Source organism: Styela clava, chromosome 1 (assembly GCF_964204865.1).
Source record: "Styela clava chromosome 1, kaStyClav1.hap1.2, whole genome shotgun sequence".
In the NCBI taxonomy this organism is placed as follows: domain Eukaryota; kingdom Metazoa; phylum Chordata; class Ascidiacea; order Stolidobranchia; family Styelidae; genus Styela; species Styela clava.
Genome location: NC_135250.1, coordinates 3,015,501 through 3,036,887, shown reverse-complemented (window position 1 = coordinate 3,036,887; position 21,387 = coordinate 3,015,501). Strand labels below are relative to the sequence as shown.

The 21,387-nt window shown below is 36.1% G+C and overlaps 3 protein-coding genes across 18 annotated transcripts in view; 1 reads left to right on the top strand and 2 right to left on the bottom strand.

The window, feature by feature from the left end:
* The window catches only part of LOC120325434 (uncharacterized), a 29,160-nt gene that overhangs the window by 4,653 nt on the left and 3,120 nt on the right, over positions 1-21,387 (top strand). For 6 of the 14 annotated variants that reach the window (XM_078116482.1, XM_078116460.1, XM_078116474.1 and 3 more), the window contains 2 exons: positions 10,163-10,319; positions 13,866-13,978. The exons of 5 other annotated variants lie outside the window; for them this stretch is intronic. In XM_078116482.1, coding sequence (XP_077972608.1) covers positions 13,943-13,978 — 36 coding nt within the window. In that variant the 5' untranslated portion in view covers positions 10,163-10,319; positions 13,866-13,942. Of the gene's footprint in view, positions 1-10,162; positions 10,320-13,865; positions 13,979-18,303; positions 20,899-21,387 lie in introns of those variants that run through there. 3 more of the 14 variants (XM_078116466.1, XM_078116484.1, XM_039391541.2) reach the window with 3 other exon arrangements.
* On the bottom strand, positions 806-10,280 carry LOC120325425 (uncharacterized). 3 transcript variants are annotated; one of them, XM_078116434.1, is made up of 5 exons: positions 10,149-10,280; positions 8,347-8,459; positions 6,887-7,106; positions 4,773-4,911; positions 841-3,690 (listed from the first exon to the last, which is right to left on the bottom strand). In XM_078116434.1, exons 3-5 carry the CDS (start codon positions 6,969-6,971, stop codon positions 2,841-2,843), a joined length of 1,074 nt encoding a protein of 357 aa, XP_077972560.1. In that variant the 5' UTR covers positions 6,972-7,106; positions 8,347-8,459; positions 10,149-10,280; the 3' UTR covers positions 841-2,840. The 3 variants fall into 3 exon arrangements, with proteins under 3 accessions (XP_077972557.1, XP_077972560.1, XP_039247461.2); XM_039391527.2 differs by having other exon boundaries at positions 842-3,690; positions 4,773-4,917; XM_078116431.1 differs by lacking the exons at positions 8,347-8,459; positions 10,149-10,280 and adding an exon at positions 7,379-7,794 and having other exon boundaries at positions 806-3,690; positions 4,773-4,917.
* On the bottom strand, positions 10,330-13,996 carry LOC144427361 (uncharacterized). Its single transcript, XM_078116488.1, has 3 exons — positions 13,806-13,996; positions 11,896-12,000; positions 10,330-10,960 (listed from the first exon to the last, which is right to left on the bottom strand). Exons 1-3 carry the CDS (start codon positions 13,956-13,958, stop codon positions 10,841-10,843), a joined length of 378 nt encoding a protein of 125 aa, XP_077972614.1. The 5' UTR covers positions 13,959-13,996; the 3' UTR covers positions 10,330-10,840.

Sequence of the window (21,387 nt, the reverse complement as noted above, 5' to 3'; positions counted from 1 at the left end):
CCAGAAAATTGTTAAGGGGGGGTTCTGAAAATGTTATTTCCCAAGTTAGATTGAAAGAGTTTGCGCCTGGAATACGCATGTTTTTATTAGTCTTGAGGGTATAAAAAGCGTTTCGAGCTACGAAAAATTGCTGTGTATGATACAGAAAGATGATTTTATTGCAAAAAGGGGGGGGGGGGCTTTTAGTGATTCCAACCACCTCACTATCCCTCGGAAGAAATTCCATCACCCTCCCTCCTTTTAGTGTTCAGCCTTTTAGTGATTCCAACCACTATCCGTCGGAAGAAATTTCATCCACTTCTTCCTATTAGTTTTCAGCCTTTTATTGTTTTTCAATTTTTCCACTTTTGTCTCTGCTTTTGTTGATTGTAATAGCGATCTTCTCTAACAAAATAATATTGAAAAAATAACAAAATAATTCATGTTCGTTAACAAATCAATCACAATGATCAAGCCTTATCTTCTATCTCGTATTGTTAATAAACGAACCTTGCGCACTCGAGCCCACATGTCCAGAAAGTGCTGGAAGCCAGTGGGATGCGCAGACTACCTAGCCCTGCTAGGGAGGTCATTCAATGACAGGACTTGGTTCACAATCTTGTGGCATCCTTTTGTCGTCGCCTGACAATCCAAGTATCTTTCTTTTTAAGATGAAAAATCAGCTTATCTGGCAACTGGGTGACGGTAAATCTCCAAAATACCTATTGATATCATACATAGTATCTTTCTTTTCAGATTACATTCTGACACATTGAGGCACTGCTATTTTTATTTATATAAAATACAAATCAATATTGGAAGACATTGAAATCAGAATACAAACATATAAATTGTCACAGATAGCCAAGATAAACCAGACCAAATTCTTTCATCTCTACTTTTAAGTACAAAGAGGAGGCAACTTACTAGTTAGGTTGAATAAATTTTGAAACATCAACTCCAAATGCCAAACAAGTACTATTCTACAAATAGATAGTGAGATGAACTTTAAGTTTTAACTCTGATTAAGTCATCTGGAGTGACACAAATTCAAAACTCTGGTATTTGTGGGTTATGAATCAAAGGTAACACTACTTAATGAATTTATTAAATTTAGACATTTTTTTGAGCGGGCGTGAAGCTATTTAAAATAAAAATATTTGTTATATATTGTCTTGTCCACCTCATTTTGGGGTCGTAAAGCTAATTAAAATAAAAATATTCGTTAGATTTGAGCCTGCCTGCCTTTTCTTGGATATTTAAATTTATTTCATTAATTACGTTTCAATGTGTTTTTGAATAAAGCATATTTCGCCTTGCCATCTGTTATTTGCGGCATATTGTTAGCTAGTTATTATTGAGGTGGGGTGTGAGTTGACAAATTCTAAAAATGGGGGCACCGCCTAAAAAGTTCAGTAACCTCTGATATGGAATAGTTATCAAACGAATGAGTTAATCTGGATTATTTATTCAGAAGAAATAATTTTCCAACTTGAGGCATAAATGTATATATACAAAATTACCAAGGTCGTTTGTAAATCAGTGTATATTCATGCAAACTCACTTTAAAATGAGTATTCAAGTAAAATCATCTTCAGACTGTGATACTTTGAGTAATAGTAATGGGACCTTTTAATGGCTTGAGGGTTATGTATTGGCGACAGTGCTGGGTTGGCTTGATTCATCATTTATCAAAAACTTGTTACGATTAGAGCAATGTAGGGCAAAGTTTTTAAACCACCCACCAAGACTGGCGGGCGATGTAAGTGTGACGTAAACAGTTACATTTTTTCAACAATATTTACAGTTATACAAAAGAAAAAGTAGAAAACGATAAGCCTCGTGCCAAAACTAAATTTAATCGCAGTCTCAACAAATTCTTTGAATTATTTTTAGCTAAAAACATCAAAATTTTGTTTTAGTTCGGTTGTGGCAGCATCAGGCGGGCCAAATTGAATTGAACAAAGGGCCGGATTTGGGCCAGGGGCCGTAGTTTGCCCATGTCAGGATTAGAGTCACACAAATTGAAGTGATTAGTACGCAACTTACTACCAGCAAGACTTAAATCATTGATTGTCTTGACAGCGATCTTGGGACTTAATGGTCCTGACTTGACTCTGTGGTTTAGTGACCAAACACTCGCTAATAACTTCTGGACGTTCTCCATATCACCACGGATTTATCCTGTATGTGTGGCAAAGATTTTGCAAGGACAATTGGTCTAAAAAAGCACATGATGATGCATACTAGATAAAAACCTCATTTAAAAAAAAAAATGAATAACATTTGCCAGGAGAAGTGATTTATCTTGTATGATTTGAATCCTTTGAGAAATTGCAAGAGGTTCGAGGTTGATGAATCATATAAATAATAAAAAAGGTTAGTAATGGAATGCAAGAACTGTCTAACTAAATGCATAAATTGAATCATGTCTGAAACAATCAAGTTATTAACTGTTATTCCATAACAGCTATAAATTTGTTGGCTACAAGAAAGGCAATGTTTGCTCTAGGATGAAACTGGGCTCTTATAGCTATCGAAATCCAACAGTCTATTTTACTACATATTTATATATATTGTTTGTGTATAATCAAATACCTATATGGTTTGTGAATATTATCAAACTTGCTACACTTTAAAGATAAATTTCCATTTTAGGTTTGCTTCTATATATGTTTATAGTTTATACAATTCAGACAATTGCACAGAGGTTCCTCAGGCCTCTTGAATGTTTTGAATGTCACCTACAACAAGAAGGTTTAAAACCACTGAATAAGACTAAGCAGACACATTGTGTTTCATTTTGGCATCACTGCCTTGGTCTTCTTTACAGCTCAATTTAGCTGGAGTTGTAATTTTTTCTAGAATATCATTCTCAGTCTGAAAAATGTTTTCAGTTTCGCTTTTTTGTTTTTTAGAAGTCCTATCAAAGCTTCTCTTGTTGTGGCAACAATGGTCATGGCTGCAGCTCTGTTGCTGAGGGACCTTATTTTCATTTGTTCATAGATATGTTTGGCTGGATCAGATGGTTGTCTCTGTGTGACAGGACCTTTCATACTGATATATAAAGAACTTTTACTTGACCTCAACTTTGAAAATTTAATCTTTTTCTTGCCTTGCACGTTTTCTTCAATCTGATGATAGGGATGGTGGCGCTGTGGAGTTATTTTATTCAGCATATTCATTGCAGTGTATGTCGATGATTCACGTTTGCTTTGTATTATTTTCTGTTCAAAGCTAGTTGACTGATTAAGATATAGATTATGATTCTTTATCGCACACTGATCAGAAGACTCTCTCATTACCAATGTTTGCATTCCACTACACACTTCAAAAGTCAGGTATCCCTTTGGTGTTTCGAACTTCATCGGAGCTTCATATGGCCCTGATACTGTTGAAACTACCCTATTGAGTTTTTCTGATTCTGCGTTGTTTCCCATCTTATCATTGGTAAAAGGGAAGTAAGGGGCGGTTCCGCGAGGCCATTCATTAAATATCCTCACCGTTTCGAGTTGTTGGCTATTGCTTGAGATTGGTACTTCGTTTCGGATGTTCGGTTGAGTTGAACGGTTTGGCATTGAAGCTATATCCGCATTGCTAATGTATAGGGAACTTGATATGTTCTCTTGTTGTGTTTCCATTTGGAAAGTTGGGTTGGAATGACCTTGATTACTCCCATTTTGAGATGAATTGCTACTGAGGGATTCATGTCTAAATTAAAAGAGAATTGAAGTTAACATGGCAGTGAAGGCAGGAAAAATTTACTGCACTCTCAAAGTATGTGAATCAAAAGGGCGGGCACTGAAATGTACCAGGTTAGAGTTAGGCCATAATATTATTCCAATTATCCTCTTTTAGTTCTATTACGATTTCGGGGACTCGTAATAGAGTGACTCCCGTAGTGTTTTACCTGAAATTATGGCCTAACCCTAACCTGGTACACATACTACTGCTCCGGTATCCGTCATCTTGGTTCACACACTTCGGGAGTAACAAATTTACATCTGGTTGTAATTTGTGAGCCATCCATTCTGAATATGGATTGGCAAAACTTTTGACTCTATGTCTCTAGCTTTGAAGGGGATTTGGACTGCGACTCCAAATTCTGAGAAGACTTGATTTTTGATAGATGATTGTTTGGTATTCCTGTAGTATGAGAACCAAAACGACAGACACTTGAACGTAGTATGTGTACCAGGTTAGGGTTAGGCCATCGTTCATTCCAATTTTCCTTATTTTTGTTCTATTACAAATTCGGGGACTATCCAAGTGACTCCTGTAGTATTTGTACCTGAAATTATGGCCTAACCTAGTACACATACCACGTTCCGGTGTCCGCCATCTTAGTTCACTTACTTCAGGCGGTCAATTATTTTGTGTATGCACGCTTTTTTAATTGTCTATTGAGAATGCTTAGAGTTTATTAAAAATTGTCTATCGTTGACGTTATTGAGTAATATTTAATTTAATTTTGTAGTTAATTTAGTTTTCAAAAGAACTCAAAACTGTTGATCTGATTATGAATTTTTTTTTTATTCAAAAAATGGCGCTCCAGAAGTATGTGCACCAATATGGAGGTAACTAATTTTGTTCGCCTACTTTAAATCAAGTTGTGTAAAGGGACCGAAGCCTATGGTCCCCTAACTCAAAATAGAACTAAAATAAGGAAAATCGGAATCAAATTATGGCCTAATCCTAACCTGGTAGACATACCACAGGAGTACCAAAATCACAGTGACATTCTTCCACTTCACAGTCCTAGTGATATTCCATGGTTAAGTAAGTTTTCTCACCTTTTCTTGTACTTTCGTAGAAAGACTGTGGTTAGTATAATCAAGGACAGTGTAATTATCCCAACTAGGGGCAGTATAATGTTCCAGTATTGCGGTCTTTCGGTTTCGGGACTCTGATCTCGGACTTCTGGAGTCGAATCTGTTGCTTTAAAAACACGTGTGTATTTATTTGGGAGAGTAATAATAAATACAAATTTATGTGACATTTATTCACAATGTTTGCTGTGTACAAAGACATGTACAGGCCACCAGGCACGGCGGTGTGGCTCAACGGGCTAAGCGTTAGGAATACGCTCGCCACCGCACCTCTAATTACTCTGCGTGGGTTCGCAGGTTTGAATCCCATGCAGCGATGGTTATGTGCGAGAGGATTGCTGGACTCCTCGCTGTCGTTGGGTGGTTCACGTAACCGCTGGTCGGTTACGGCTTTCTCCACCACCAAGTCCATGCCTCCGAAAACAAACAATATAACTAATCCCATACCCGACTTGGAATGGTAACCGGACGAGAGGCTGTGGTTCGCCATATGGATAAGCCATCTCATCGGCTTTCCTCTCCCCCGGGATAAATATGTAAATCTTATCCTATCCACCATTGACGACATGTAAGGAGCTACGATTTATTGGAATTACTTGTATGTTACAGGTTCGGCATTGACACCCTAGATATGGTGACTTTGAATGCCATCATAGTTAAGTCTAATGTAGGGGTGTGCAACAGGCGGGCCACAACCAGGCCCACTAAATTGTTTAGTGTGGCTCTTGTCAGCACTCGTATTTTTCCCCATCAAACATAAAAACCTAATCCAACAGTTTATGTTAACAGCTGATATAATCTATGCAAGAACTTGAATTTCAATTGTGAGACTAACATTTTGAATAAATAAAATTTGACATTGCGAGAACTTTTTTATTTCGTTGTCTACATGTAAAAAACTAATTTTTTTGCGTAGCCCAACTAGATGTCTGAAGATGGTTACACCAGCGGTTCCCAAACTTTTTGTTCGCGCGGTGCCATTTTACCAGGGAAAAAAACTCACGGCGCACTTACACGAAAAAGATGCTGCTTTCAAACTAAACTCAATTTTGTGATCGTTAATGTGTACTTTGTGCCTTTCAAAGTTTGTAAGCATGTAGGTCTATGCAATAAATGCAAAAGCCTGATTATCATTTGAAATGCTAAAAAGATCACTCTTGTTCGCTAAACTCGATTCAGCAGATAATTGGCTGCAGATCACAAAATTCCAGCAAATAGTGGTTACCTATATTGTTACCGTTACGTAACAATAGAGGCAGACAATAGGTAACAAAAAATAAATGACATAGGAAAGTGAAGTGAACTTATCGAATTATATACACAGCATTTGGAAGAAGAAACAATTAAACCTATAAAATAAATACAATTTGTATAATATTCAATCATATTTTAGATATGTTTAACACAATTCTGTAGATTTTCGCGGCGCACCTAGCAACTCGTCACGGCGAGCCTTTTGGGTACCGCTGGGATATACCACGAGAAATATTGCACAAACTCGCTAATTATACGACATAATCCATCCAAAATCAATAGGCTTCTGATCTGAGATATGGTGAATGTACATGCAAAATTTGGAGAGGATTTAGCCTCGCTTTCGTGATATATCGTGTGTCTCTAACAGACAAATATCTATCAACATACTTCAACATACCACTTGAACCTCGGAGATAATTTGATACCAATAAAATGAAGTAGCTTCAGTTAAAACCATTACCTAATTCTTAAGCTTGGAAAATTTTAACCAATGCTTTGGTTTAAAGGCAAGAAAGAAAAGAAACTGTATTTCAGAAGGACCGGAATCTTTACGGCTCCGAATTGTCTACCCATTTTTTTACACACTGGGTAAGACGTTAGCTTGGCATTTGATCTTGAGATTTTTCACCTCTGATGCTACCCTAGTCAATACATGAATCAACTAGTGAATCAAAAACACCCTGTAGAGCTCTTGATTATATTTATTCATTTTATAGACGATGGTTTGAATATTACACTTGAACGGTAATTTTGAAATGCTGGAATAAAGCTTATGGAAGAAGATATGGTGTCTTCCTCTACTTAAAAAAATAGGAACCTACCATTAGCGGTACTCGTCTCCCAATTCGTTGTCTCTCCTTCCATCCCAAATGGTCTTTGAGTCAGCACTGCTGGTAAATTCCCCATATATATAATTGGCCTTCGCGTCTTTTTGTTCCCAAGTTACAATGAAATGTAACCCATCAAATTTCATTATTGCATGGTATCTCTGATCTTGTTTTGCATTCACTGGAGTTTCTGGTATAATTTTGAATGGAAGATCTGAATGGAAAAGAATATTATGTCACCTTGTTTTTGTTTATATTGCGCAAGTCGAGTTTATCAGTTGTAGTGATTAAAGGGTTTTATTACAATATTATTTCACGTTCATTTGCAAGCATATTATATATTAAAAGTGTAAAAGACATAGTAAACCAGTAGTTCCAACCTTGTAAAATCTTGCGACTCAAGGACATGCTCAAATACTGAACGGCAAGTAGTACTTTTATGGCCTTAAACTTAATCACTAATATAAAACAATAGTTTTACATAACCTTTAGTTCCCCAGAAATTACCCCAAAGTGAGAAGACAGCTTTTTGAAGAAGGCGTGGCTGTACTCAGCAAACTGAATGCTGCCAAGTTTTTAGGCATTTATACTCAAGCATTTATTTTAGGCATGTGATACTTTCCACATTACCATTGAGCAACACTGCAATACTAAAAATATTATAATCAATAAAAATTTACCAGAAACTAAATATAGTAACTTTTAGGATTTTATTGAAAAACATGAGACCCAAAAATAATTGCAGGCGACGCAAAACTGGGACCATAGGTTGGGAAAAAAGTAGTAAACCAATGCTAATAATAGGTAAAGTTTACAAAATTTTCCCTGAATACGTAGAACTAGTCATTTCTGAGTCAGATATTCACTTCCTATATAGCCTATCATATTTCTATTTTCGCCAATTCTTTCACAGTTCAACGCAAATTGACGTCATTTTGTTAACTTTGGCATTTGCAATATCATTCACTTCAAAGAATTTTTGGCGCTCCAGAAGTGCATGTACCAATATGAGGTAACTGATTTTCTTGGGCAGGGGTATATTTATTGTTTAACACAGACAGTCCCTGACATCGTAATAGAACTAAAGTGAGGAAAATCTAAATAAAATTGTGGCCTAATCATAACCTGGTACATACACTATGGGAGTACCAAATTATCTAACTACTCAATTTGACTATAAATATTTCATAACACTTTTCCACTCAATATAAACCAGTCATCAATTGCAATGACTTATGTACCCAGTATGTACTTTTCTACGAGTCATCAATTGCAATGGATAGAAGTGAAAAAGTGATATCCGTTCTTAAAATTTCGAATCTCACAACTGCTTGTACTCAACTAAGCACCCGTGACTCTCAGCTCGGAATTAAGACCTGTGACTTGGCTTGGGTTTTGGGACTGTCTCCCAACACTGGTATATTATGAATCCCTGGTGTCATTATTTATCATACCTTTCCTGTCTGCCAATGTTTTGCTGTGAACGCCACGATTCCAAGTTAGATTATTGTTTCTCCATGTAAGTCCAATCCATACAGTGCAAGACAAAATTTTACTTGAGCTCTTCCTGTAAAATATTATAACAAAAATCCCCTTTACAGTGTTACAAAGCAAATTTGGAAGACAATATCTCAACAAATTTTTTGAGCTATTCTTAGCTAAACATCAAATTTGGGTTTTGGTTACGGCAGCATCAGGCGGGCCAGATTGAAAGACCCTATGGGCGGATTTGGTCTGCGGGTCGTACTTTGCCCATGTCTGTTCCAAACAAAAAAAATTTTGTGTTCAAACTTTGTGCATTCATCTTATCTCGGACCAGAAGCCTATTGATTTTGGGCGAATTATGTCGTATAATTAGCGAGTTATTAATTAATTAGTGATGGGGCACAAGGTGTCACTATGGAGTAAGAGCGTTGTTTTGGGGGATCCCCTAACTTTCGATCGTTAAGTCTTCGGTCTCTGACCGATATTCTCGTTTATATTTTAGAGTGAGTGCGCCTGACCTTACTTTGAGCAAATTTCCTAATAGAAAATAAAAATCAATTGACCAAAGGTTCCCAAACTTGTGACACATCTACTTTCTGTATTACTAATAGTTACATTTGGAATATATATTTGACCAGTGTTCCCTCTAAGAAAATGTTACACTGAGCAAACGTTTGCTTCACTGAGCATGAATATATTAACGCTGAGCGGAGTCTACATACTATGTGAAATATATTCCAACAGTATAATATATTATCAGAATGCGAACAAAGTACACATTCAACTCAAAAACATGGAACAATCATTTTAGCTAGGCGTTAGAAAATATTACGACCCATGCTTTGAAAACTAATGTTGCAAGTGCGCGAGATTGAGATTTTAGTCCACAAATGGTCTGGTGGTCCGCAAATGACAATGACGCGTGCAGTTAGTTGCACACCTTAAAGGTAACTTCACATTTGACAAAATTAACATTACACCGGGAAAATATTCGCATACTTGTCAAAGTGATACTTTATCACAGAATGTACTTTTTTATAGGTCTAACAATTATATCATTTTATCACAGGCCTTATTCAGCATAGTACATTTCGGATTTAGGAATTAATTATTTTGGGAGATTGGAGTATGTATTGAAATAACACCTGTTCTAATTGTAAATGCTCAATCTTCTTCAATATACAATGATTTCCTATGAAAATTCATTTATTGGGCTTGATCCAATTTGCACACTGGATTGATAATCAAAAATATTGTTTCTGAAAGCATTCAAAAGTATATTGATTGCTCAATTTTGACTATCTCTGCCAATAGTGTGGCGGTGTGGCTCATTGTGCTAAGCATTTGGAATATGTTCGCCACCGTACCTCTGATTACTTTGCATGGGTTCGCAGATTGGTATCCCATGCGGTGATGATTATGTGTGAGAGGATTGCTGGACTTCTTGCTGCTGTAGAGTGGTTCACGTAACCTCTGGTTGCTTATGGCTACCTCCACCATCAAGCCCATACTTCCGAAAACAAATAGCTAACTAATCCCATACTCGACACAGAATGGTAATCGAATGAGAGGCTATGGTTAAGCCTCTCTCTCGCTTTCCTCTCCCCCGGGATAAATATGTAAGGTGAATCCTACCCTAATAAGTTTATTCATAAGGAACAAACCTTTATGACCAGTTACCAGTACAGGTTAGAAATGTAAATATATTTAATCAAAGCTTGACAGATTCATAGACTTTTTATCATATCGAAAACATCAAATTAGTTTTTACCATTTTTCTCTCAGATATTTCTCAGTTGCTTCTACGTCCTTCAAAGTTTTCGGTGATAACAGATTGAGTTTATAAGAATCCACACAAATGATTTTCGCGCTCCAGAACGTTTTCAAAGTCTGACCAGCGTATGCTTCAATAAGAAGAAACAAAAATTAAAGTAATAAAGAGGTTGGTAAAATTGAATTTTTCGAATTAAAGTTGATATATACAGCGAGGAACCAAAATTGTATAATTCGCAATTCTTAGTACATTCTAGAACAGTGGTTCTCAAACTTATTAGGCAGGGGGCCCCCTTTTTGAATTTGTCAAGTCTCGTGCCCCAACTCAAATATAACTAGCTAACAATAGGCTACAAATAACAACTAGTAAGGCGAAAGTAGGTTTTATTCAAAAAATACGTTGAAAGTATGTGGATGGATCGTAAATATCGAAATTAGGAAATGTAAATATCCAAAATAAAGCGGGTAAGATCAAATCTAACAAATAAATATATTTTTCATTAGATCCACCCCCCTCAAAAATTAATACTCTACCCCTTGTGGGGGTCGACCCACTGTTTGAGAACCACTGGTCCAAGTCATTCCATTTAGGTAAATGGAGTCTCAGATAAATGGTGGTTCGGGATAAGTCAATGGCTTGAGCCTCTCTTCCCTGGTTTGCTATGAAGCAAACAATCTTATCATCTTTCCTCACTCTCTCAAAAATATCAACTTTTCAATACCTGCATTGGTTGTACATATATAAGGCAAGTTTGTCTTGCAATTCACACTTTTGAATCCTGGCATGGCATTGCATTTCGGTGCTGTTGGCTGGAAAAAAAAATAATTTCAAGATTCTTCCACAGAGGCAATTATATATTATTTTCTTCTCTTATATTTATTTCATCTTTATTACCATATTGCGAAAGCAATGTCACATTTACTGCGCGTCCGTAAAATTCGCCGTAGGAAATTCAGCTGCATAGGGAGATTCGCGGCATGAAAAAAGCGCCGCAAAAGCATGTTGCTGTAAAACAAGTATGTTGCTTAAAAAATTGTCGCAAGAGAATTTTGCTGTAAAACAGAATTTGTGATAAAAATGTGTAGGTTTATAGGGTTAGGATAAGTTCTTAAATAACGAATTTTTTTTCAAATAAAAAGGTACCTCAAAAACCTAACTGTTTTTATCACAAATACTTATTTTACAGCAAAATGCTCTTGTGTCGATTTTTCATTCGTTGATTTTTCCTATGTAGCAAATTTGTTGCGTCGAGATTTCCTATGGCGAATTTTCCTAGAACCCATGTACTGTACTCTAAGGTAGTGAAGGAATTTTTCATTTCGAAGTAATTTCAGACATACTCCTAAACGCTAACGAATAATAACTATACAGTAATGGTGATGTGATGGGTCGATTGTTTAACAGAGTGTCATAGTGTGGAACTTGGGAGGGATTTTCCAAGGTTTAACCTGAAAAGTATCAAAATATTGCTGTTTGCGTCAAGCAAAGGTTTGGAGACTATAGTACACTCAGTGATTTCCCTACCCCACCCCCCAATTTTTAGGTGTGACACTGACACTGATATTTCAATTATCAACGAAAATAAAAAAGTACCGGTATTTGAATGTTCAGAAAGTGGCTCATATGCCAGTGAAGATGATCAGGCTAATTGATACATAACACATTTCAAATAGTTTTATCACCAATACCAAAATATCTACCACCCCCTAAATTTTGAAACCCCACCTTAAAATAGAAAACACACCTGTTTTGAGTATGACCAATATAATCTTTGACTCAACTTTGATGTTTTGAGATCTCGGATGTTTGCTATGTTTCCACCAAGTGAAGTACAAAACCTCATAGCTTCCTGCAGAAAGAATTCAATTAGATTTCAAATCCCAAAATATGTGGAAAAAAAGACTGTTAGGAAAATTCATTCATGTGTGACTCGAGCTATCTAAATGCATGTCTAGAAAATTCGCCGTATGAAATTTCACTGTAGCAAATCTCTTCGCAGGAAATTTCGCCCATAGGAACAATTGCAAGAGCATTTTGCTGTAAAACAAGTATTTGTGATTAAAACAGTTAGGTTTATGGGTTAGAGCAGGGTGGTCCAAACCCAGGCCCACGGGCCACATGCGACCCGCTGCTTCATTATCTGTGGCCCGTGTCGCATTTTCAGGAAGGTAAACAAAAAAACGTATTTGGTGATGTTTTGTCGTATAAATAACCAGAAATGGTAATTATAAGTTCTTGTTGTAATTTGATATATCGTTACATTACTAATGAGTTTCACTGAATTGACTAGTGTTAGGGCTAGCTGAGTCAACCAGTGAAGTGGAATAATGTGTTTGGCTAGTCTAAATTGTTAATTGGTTTTCTGTTTTTTGGTCGGGAATATATGCTAACAAAATAGGCTTAATAGAAAACTAAAAATCGAATGAGGAATCTATTAATTAGCAGAGGTTGGCTATGCCTGATAACTACTTATTAATGCAATGGCTGAACAATATTATTCCTGTCGAGTGTTTTTTTTTCAAACTGCGCAAACAGTAAAAAATGCTGCCTGTATGTCAGAAAATTGTGTATTTACCCTCCAATATCTCAAATTTGGTAAAGTTCGGTAATCAACCAATCTGCAGTTATTTTGTAAACATGAGTTTGAAAAGAAAGCTGATCGATTCAAACAGATATTTACCTGGATATCGCAGGGAAAAGGCCACAATGATTGCTTAATATGTCTGCAAGTTGTGTCGGTGACAATCTAAAACGACATTTTCTCCTTTATGAACGGTTTGAAATCTCACACTAACTGTAGATATAGTAAGATGTTTGTTTGCACGTTTTAATGAGTTTTTTGGTAGTTTTGGCACGTTTTAGCTGGATAAATGACAAATAATAACCAGTGTGTTTTGACAATAAAAGTGTTTATTTTGTATTGCAATTTTGAACAGTTCTTGGGACTATTGTGGCCTGTGAACAATACCAAAATAATAGTGTGGCCCGCGAGACAGTCAACCTTGGACCACTCTGGGTTAGAGTATGCTATTAAATAACAAATCTTTTTTAAATAAGGAGATTTTTCTTACAGCGATTTTTCCTAGAACCATCTAAACTAAATGAACCTATTTAGCTCTAATTGATTGGGTGCTACTTTGGTATGCCATCTCAGTGATTTCAGTTAGGATTAGGAACTAGATTCTATGAGAATGTCCTCATGGGATAAAGAATCTGGTGCCAATTTTGCTTTTCCCCGACGGTTCTAGGAAAATCGCCTCATAGGGTAAATCGCCATAGGAAAAATTGCTTTATTTAAATAAGATTCGTTATTTAAAGCATTCCCTAAACCTAATTGTTTTAATCACAAATACTTGTTTTAATACTTGGATGGTGTTCATTATTTTAGTTCTATTAGTTTTATTACGAGTTCGGGGACTGTCTGTGTTTGCTAAGTGAATATCCTCCTGCTCATAGGGTTCAGTCCCTTAACACAATTTGATATAAAATAGGAAAACAAAATTAGTTACCTCCATATTGGTACACATACTTTGGGAGCGCTCATGTTTCAGGAAATGTACATAATTAATTGTTTCAGGGCGTTCAGCATTCGTTCCTACAAAATATTTGAACTAGTCATTGGCTTTTGTTCAGACTCATATCAAGTTTGCTTACCTCGTAATTTGCTTTTTCTTTTGCCAAATGATAACATGTTCCCTCGTTATCTTTCACCAGTAGAATTGTAGCTGATGTTGACGACTGACAAATCCTGATGTCTGTATCTTTCTTTGCGTTCCCCATTATGATCATCGATGTCCATATCATCATTGTATAAACCAAGACTTGAGGTATGATTTCATTTTTCATGTTTTATGTTTCTTTAAAGTAAAAATTTGAATTGAACAAGAAGTTCTCGGTTGAACAATAACCCCAGAGCTAAAAAGAAAGGTGTTTAACCTCTGATAATAGAATAATTAGGCCAATTTGCAACCTACATCTGAGTAATTGCTTTGTGCTGGGTAAATATGCAGATCTAAAGTTAACAAAAGATTCTCGTCAAAATTTTGAATGCCGATTTGGAGCTTGACTGGGTATTTTGATATTTGGAAATTGATTGTGCACTGGGGGAATTAAGTCATTTTGCCTAAAAGTATCTGGAAATCTTTTTAAACGATGACTCGAGACTACATCTATTGCGGGGGTTGGCAATTACTTTTCTTCTGAGTGGGTTACAGATAATAGACTCGATTACTGGACTGGAGTCTCAAACTCAATATGAAAAACATTTTATTTACAACAGCTAGTCCAACAACAAGGATAATGTTTATTGTTAAAAAGAAGCACAGTGTAACAATCGGGGTCATAAGGATATGATTGCCATCGATATTTTCATCAGAAATTTATATTAATAAAAACTATAGTTGTAATTTTAATAGACACAAGTGGGCCGCAGGAAACTCTTTGATGGGTGAGATCCGGCTCATGGGCTGTAACTTACCCACTTCTGATCTTTTGCAATCACTCTAGATTCCCCAATGTTGCTTTAGAACATTAGATGTCTCAAAACTTGCTCCTAACTGATTGACTTTGACTGTTGTGGCTTACTCAAAGTACCTATACAAAGTGAGTTTATTGACGCGAATTTTATCGAAAAACTCTCATTCATATTACAAATTGGAGCTTTGCTGGGTATTTCAAATTCCAATATTTGTAAAAGGGTTGTTCATTTTTTAATTATTCACTTGAGGTTAGGTGATGAATTAGGTCATTCCATTGGTTGATGTAAATTTTAACAAAAAACTGTCATTCCTATGAGCATTTGCAAAATAAAAAATTTGTATCTGTGACTGTGTATTAAAAAACGTTAAGCCCACTGTGCAGTGTTAGTAGAAGTCCTACATTCTGTGTGCTGAGCAGTGTTCCCTCTTAAAAAAATGTACACTGAGCAAATGTTTGTTCTAGTGAACATGAATATTTTAAGGCTAAATTAGCAGAGTCTTGAATGGTTTACAAACTTAGAAATATTTTCAAATATTTATTTACAAATATTAGTGTAGTGTAATTTATTATCAGAATGCGAACAAATTACATATTTAATTATAATATTTTGAGGATGAGGATTTTAATGAGCAAATGGTCTGGTGGTACTGCGCAGTTGCACACCTTAGAGGGAATCATGATGCAGCACCATGGGTCATCAGGTTCTTGAGTCGAGACAATCACTGAGTTAAATTTCACTTGTTATGTTGATAGGTATTTGTCTGTTTGTTTGTCTGTCTGTTAGATACACGCGATATCTCACGAAATTGAGTATGAATCCGCTCCAAATTTTGCATACATTCATCATATCTCGGATCAGAAGCCTATTGATTTTGGATGAATTATGTCGTATAATTAGGATTTGCGAGTTATTAATTAATTAGTGATTGGACACAGGGTGTCAGTATAGAGTAAGAGCGCTGTTTTGGGGGATCCCCTAACTTTCGATCGATAAGTCTTCGGTCTCTGACCGATATTCTCGTGATTAGTTGTTGATAAGTCCAAGTCATTCCAATACAATGACTTATTAAACATCATTGCTACATCCTTTCACCTTTCTTCTCCCCATGCTAAACATTCTATTCTCTTATCAGAAAAGTCATAAATGTCATACAGTTCCCACATGGCAATTCTTCTATATTTTTGCTCGTCTGTTTTGGCTTTTGCTGTGGTTCTACATTTTCTGCTTTGAATATGGCACAATTTTGTTCAATTCCATATTTTTTGATTTCTCACAAGAGTTACAACTAGCATTGGCCACATTTTTTATTCATGAACTATACCAACAAGGACTAATTCACTGTTGAAATTTTCATCACAGTTCAGCTACATATATGGCTTTTCTTAGCGAGAATATACTTTATCAAATGGGATTTTTCCTTTCTATTGTGTTATCTCTATATATGGATGTGTGAGTCTAAATCCTGTTAGGCATAGCTTGTACGTAGATCAGTGCGTTTCTGTAAGCCATTTACAGTTTCTGCCAAACTAACCATGACTCTTCCACGGAGTATGACTTATGTATTGTGCTTTAGGTGATCTTTTCTTATTCCTGAGTCAACGTTTTAGGTACTTTCCATAGACAATAGTTTTAAGCGTAATATGTGTGTTAGAATTGTATGCCATATATGACACATTATATTTCAAAAATTCACTCAGCACCAGTGGTTCTCAAACTTTTTCTGCTGCACCCCTTCTTAGAATTTGTCAAGTCTCACGCCCCCCTCAAAAATAACTACCGTAACTAACAATAAGCTACAAATAAGAGATAGTAGGTAAGGTATGTTCTATTCAAATAACATGTTGCAAATACGTAGATGGAATCGCAATCGTACGTACAAGACGTACAAGATTGAATTTATCAATTTTCATTTTTAATTAGCTTAATGGCTGCTTAAAAAATTGTCCACACCCCTCTTGAGGGGCACGCCCTACTGTTTGAAAACCACCGCACTACACCGATCCAGCAAATGAGGAAATAATCTCACATCTTTTGTTGATGATGTAGGCTAGGCTTTTATTGGGATTTTGAGATTGGCAGTGAATTTTAAAATAGTGGGTCTGGCCATGCATGAAATAAAATGGGCACATATATGGTACATGCTCTTTCCAGCCATATACACTGGATGCATCTGTATTGGGATTTCTAGTACTTGTACAGTTCATACACAGAGCTTGACCTCCTATATTTGTGAATAAGTAATGTTTCACTGTTAGGTGATTCATATATTCCAAAGTTCCCAAGGTTTTGAAATCATCTCATTACTGTTCCATATTTAAGGAGCTGAATGGTACATTTATGGTTGATGTTGAAAACTTCCATATTGAAGTCAACCTTTTTAGCTTACATGTCCACTTTAGACAAGGCTCTACACAACCAGCCACTGGTATTTTATGGTCTACTTTTACTGGTATTGTGATGTGTGGGTCTAACCCGGGGGTGCGCACGGTTTTTCGACCAGGGGCCAATATTTTGCCCACCTAAACTGGCGGGCCATGTAAGTGTGACGTAAAAAGTTACATTCTATGAACATTATTTACAGTGTTGCAAATGTGGAAAACAACGAGCCTCATGCCAAAACTAAATTAATCTCAGTCTCAACAGCCATTTTTAACTAAAACATCAAAATTAGGTTTCAGTTTGATTGTGGCAGCATCAGGCGGGCCAGATTGAATTACCCAATCTGGTTTGGCCCACGGGCCGTACTTTGGATATGTCTGGTCTAACCCAATTTATTACACTCTATGTGACGTTGTTGGTATGGGGTTGATATCTAAACATACTTGAAGCCCAATGGTCTCACCACTAGGCCATAACCCCTACTTAGGCATACTGGAGCATAGTAATGCTCATGAGCAATTATTCCAGCCAAGAATAATAGACATTTAATATTTGTGGTTTTATGTGGTTTAAATGTTTTCATTGTGGTAGATGATGAGTTATGATTAGTGGGTACTCCCGTAGTATGTGAACCAAGATGGCGGACACCGGAACAAGGTATATACCAGTGCATGTTCGGTATGAAAATAGTTAACAAGTTATTTGTTTCATATGCCTAGACTTTATTGGGAAGGTAGCCGTGATTGAACAGTGGTTTACTCTTTGACGGTGAGAGTCTTGCATTTATTTTGCACATAATCATCTCTCTTGAGAATTTCTAATAAATGTGGCATTTTCAGATTTCTCTCAACCAAATATTGTATTAATTTACTTGATATTTTTTGGAAATAGTTCCCAATCTGGGGCCAAGGGAACAGCTTGGAAATTTCCAATTTAGACTCTAAGAGGAGCGATTATAAATTTTAGCTTTGTCAGTTTATTCTTTTGAGCCTTCTGACCTTGATTATCCCTCCCTGTTGTTTGCACCCATTCAGGCCAAAGGACCATTTTATTGAAGGCAATTTTTCTGCTTTGGACTCCTCTTCCCAGGAATTTTTTCTTTTCATGTTGGACTAAGTTTTTAGATGAAGTGCTTATTCTCTAATAAGATAAATACAACTATTGGTATTTGTTTGGTTTTTCGCAGTATTGTTTGTTCTCTGATATGAAAGGAATTTGTGATTTTGCAATACTTTGGTTGCGTAACCTCACAGTTTATTTCATCATAATTAAGGGGGTGGAGCGAAGGTGGGTGGGTTTGAAATAATTGAACCAGAGTTTATAATTCTTATCATATTGATATTTATTCAACGTATGCACTGCAGAACTAATGACATCTTGCAAATAATCATTATTTGTCAACTTTTCGCTTGCTTGTTTGAACAAAATCATTTGCAAACTTTTTTCTTGCTAAATGGGCCAATGGAAAACCGCTGGTTTACTCATTATAATACAGTCACATTGTATAAATATCAGATTCCACCAGTAGATTAACGTATTCACTATATAGCTAGAGCTTGTCGTACTCTGAATAACCTTCTGTCTGGGTTGGGGAGTTCATTCATGCCTTTTTCTTTTGACAAGACCCAAGCATCTTTTGATATCTAATGATATGTAACAGACTACTATATCACGAGGGTCCAGAACTTTTTGGTTTGGCATTGGCTACCCAATTTATTACACCCAGGGAGTTTAACCAGAGATCAGTGATGTCAACATAGTTAAGTATAATGCAACCTCTCTCTACACGAGAGAGAATTTTCGGGGGATTGGGGGGGAAAACAGTATTGTTACTTTCAAGTGTAGTTTTCTTAGCAATAGTAGTGTTATTGTAATACATATTTGGGCGCTTCAGAAGTGTATGAGAGATAGAGGGCTTTTTTGTTTTGTCAATATGGAGTCATGGTGAATAGTATGTACCAATATGGAGGTAACTAATTTTGATCGCCTACTTTACATCAAGTTATGTAAAGGGACTGAAACCTATGGACAGGGGGTATGATCATTTGGCTAACAAAGGCAGTCCCCAAACTCATAATAGAACTAAAATAAATAAGGAAAATTGGAAACAAATTATTAAACCTGGTACACACACTACAGGAGTATATACTAGTTCAGTAAAACAAAAGCCAGAGCGTGTTTAAAACTAGCTAGAGAGCATTTGTAGAATGAACAAAAGTTTTTATAAGAATTAGGGAGGAATAAAAGTTCCAAAAAAGGTGAAGGGAAGAATTTATTGAAAAGGTTGCAAAACACTTTTCTAATGTGTTAATCACTGTATCAGTAATATAAACACACACAAAGAAATTCTAATTACGTAAGTCATTTTGTTGTTTTTATTTGCTCACATGATATGAAATCTGTGTCCCACTTAGCTTACCTGGGACAGTCCCAAATGCATTACCTATTCTTTTAAACCTATTCTAATTAGGAGAAAAAGGTATTTATCTATATGAATTTTCAAAAGGGGAGGGGGGGTTCAGAATTCCCATTGCCGTCTGTAACAGTCACCACGATTACGCGCTCGTTATGAGAGCTGTCTTTTCAGCGTGTAATGATTTTTCTTTTGCGTAAAATATTCAATCCATGACAACTACGTGATTCTAAAATGTCTTTATATATTAATTTGATTGTGTCCAACGTAGCTCGCGGTTGCTTCTTCTTAGGTCAAAATAAAAACATTGTTTCTCTAAAATGCCATGGCGATCTGTGGACATAAAAATTTAAGACAAACTAACTGCCTGATGTATTCAATTTTAATAGTAATCAAAGTAATCAATCTGTGACCAATACGGGCATATTTAAAATGTCTTGCTTTATTAACTTAATTGTCTTCAATTTAACATGTGGTTGCGTCGACAAAATAAAATCTTCCTATTTTTAAAATACCACGGCAATCTGCCCGATTATATGAAGCTTTAAACCTTATTTTTACTATTTTGCGTGTTCAACGAATTTTAGAGGTACTTGTAACATCACAATGCTGCCGCTCCAATAATTTTTGAGATAACATCTTTCAAAAAATCCATAAATCTGCTGTAAAATCTCAGGGAAAAATTGATTGTAATGCAATAAAAATATATTGAATATACATTAGATGGATTATCTCATATATCATCAAAATCAGGAAAATTGTACTATTTTAAACCTTGTATAATGTTGAAACGAAAATTTTTCTTTTTCAGTATTTTATATTTTCCCGCTTTTCAATCAAAAAATCTGTGTTGTCTTTAGAAACTCGCGCCGATGAACGTATATTAAACTATCACCGGATTCACAATTCTGTGCGTGTACAAAATTAAAATGAATATCATCGTTATCTTGGCAAAAAGTTGTGGAAAATTTGCGGTTTAGAAAAAATAAAACCAACGTAAAGGTGTTCACGGCCTAAATAACACGTCACGCTGATAATTTTCCAGTTTTCAAACAATTTTTAAAAAAAGTGGGGGAACATGTGAACCAACCCTACGCCGGCGAGAAGTCCAGAAATCATCTTGCACATAGCTATCTCGTCATGGAATTTAAACCGGTGAAGCCAGGCAGGGTAATCAGAGTTGCAGTGGCAAACGTTACTCAGCACAATGCGATCAATCGCCGAGTTTAACATCTTCATCAGGTCATGATGAAGTTGAAAAATGTGGAAATAGTTTTTCGATTTTGACTGAAATCAGATTTCCCTAATATGATACCCCTACGGTTGATTACAAGGAATAGCAAGACATTAATGTCAATCCTTTGGAATCATGTAAGCAGTGATAGCATATTAGTTTAAAGTTTACGTTGATTATGGCTGCACTGTCCAACACTGCATTTTCTACCTCCACTTGTGATGATGCCGACACCACTCTAGTAAGTTGTCAAGATTACGACATTCCTCTTGCTTTCAACAAGCTGCAACTACACTTGGCCAATTTATTTAAAATTTTCCATGGCTTCCATGGCTAAGGCCAAATACTGTTATGTGTGTGTCGTATATTTTATGCACATAGCATACTGTATTCGTTCTGTTTCAAAACATACAACAGGCGCTGCATGAAACTGGCTCAAGATAATTTATTTGGGGTATGTTATCTAATTCACTCAACATCAGATGCAGTCGACTACTCAAGATATGGTGATCGACCTGTTGACCGCGATTGACATGTTACACACCCTTGGTCCAGAGTAATGCCCCATGCAATATCTGAGACTTTTCCTAAAAAATTCCTACGATTTGAAAACAAGCATATTATTTATTTGATGTTTGTGCTAAAGATACAAATCCTCCCTTAATAATCCAATATTATTTATTGTTGTAAAAACTGTTGGAAAAATTAGAAAAGTCACATATGATCAGTC

Coding starts and splice junctions, on each gene's coding strand:
- LOC120325425 (XM_039391527.2), bottom strand. CDS start 6,971: ATGGGGAATTTACCAGCAGTGCTGACTCAAAGACCATTTGGGATGGAA. Junction 4,918..6,886: donor GGAGACGAGTACCGCTAATG/GTAGGTTCCTAT, acceptor GTGTTTTTAAAG/CAACAGATTCGACTCCAGAA. Junction 3,691..4,772: donor CTACGAAAGTACAAGAAAAG/GTGAGAAAACTT, acceptor CTTTTAATTTAG/ACATGAATCCCTCAGTAGCA.
- LOC144427361 (XM_078116488.1), bottom strand. CDS start 13,958: ATGATGATATGGACATCGATGATCATAATGGGGAACGCAAAGAAAGAT. Junction 12,001..13,805: donor AAGAAAAAGCAAATTACGAG/GTAAGCAAACTT, acceptor TTCTTTCTGCAG/GAAGCTATGAGGTTTTGTAC. Junction 10,961..11,895: donor ATTGGTCATACTCAAAACAG/GTGTGTTTTCTA, acceptor TTTTTTTTCCAG/CCAACAGCACCGAAATGCAA.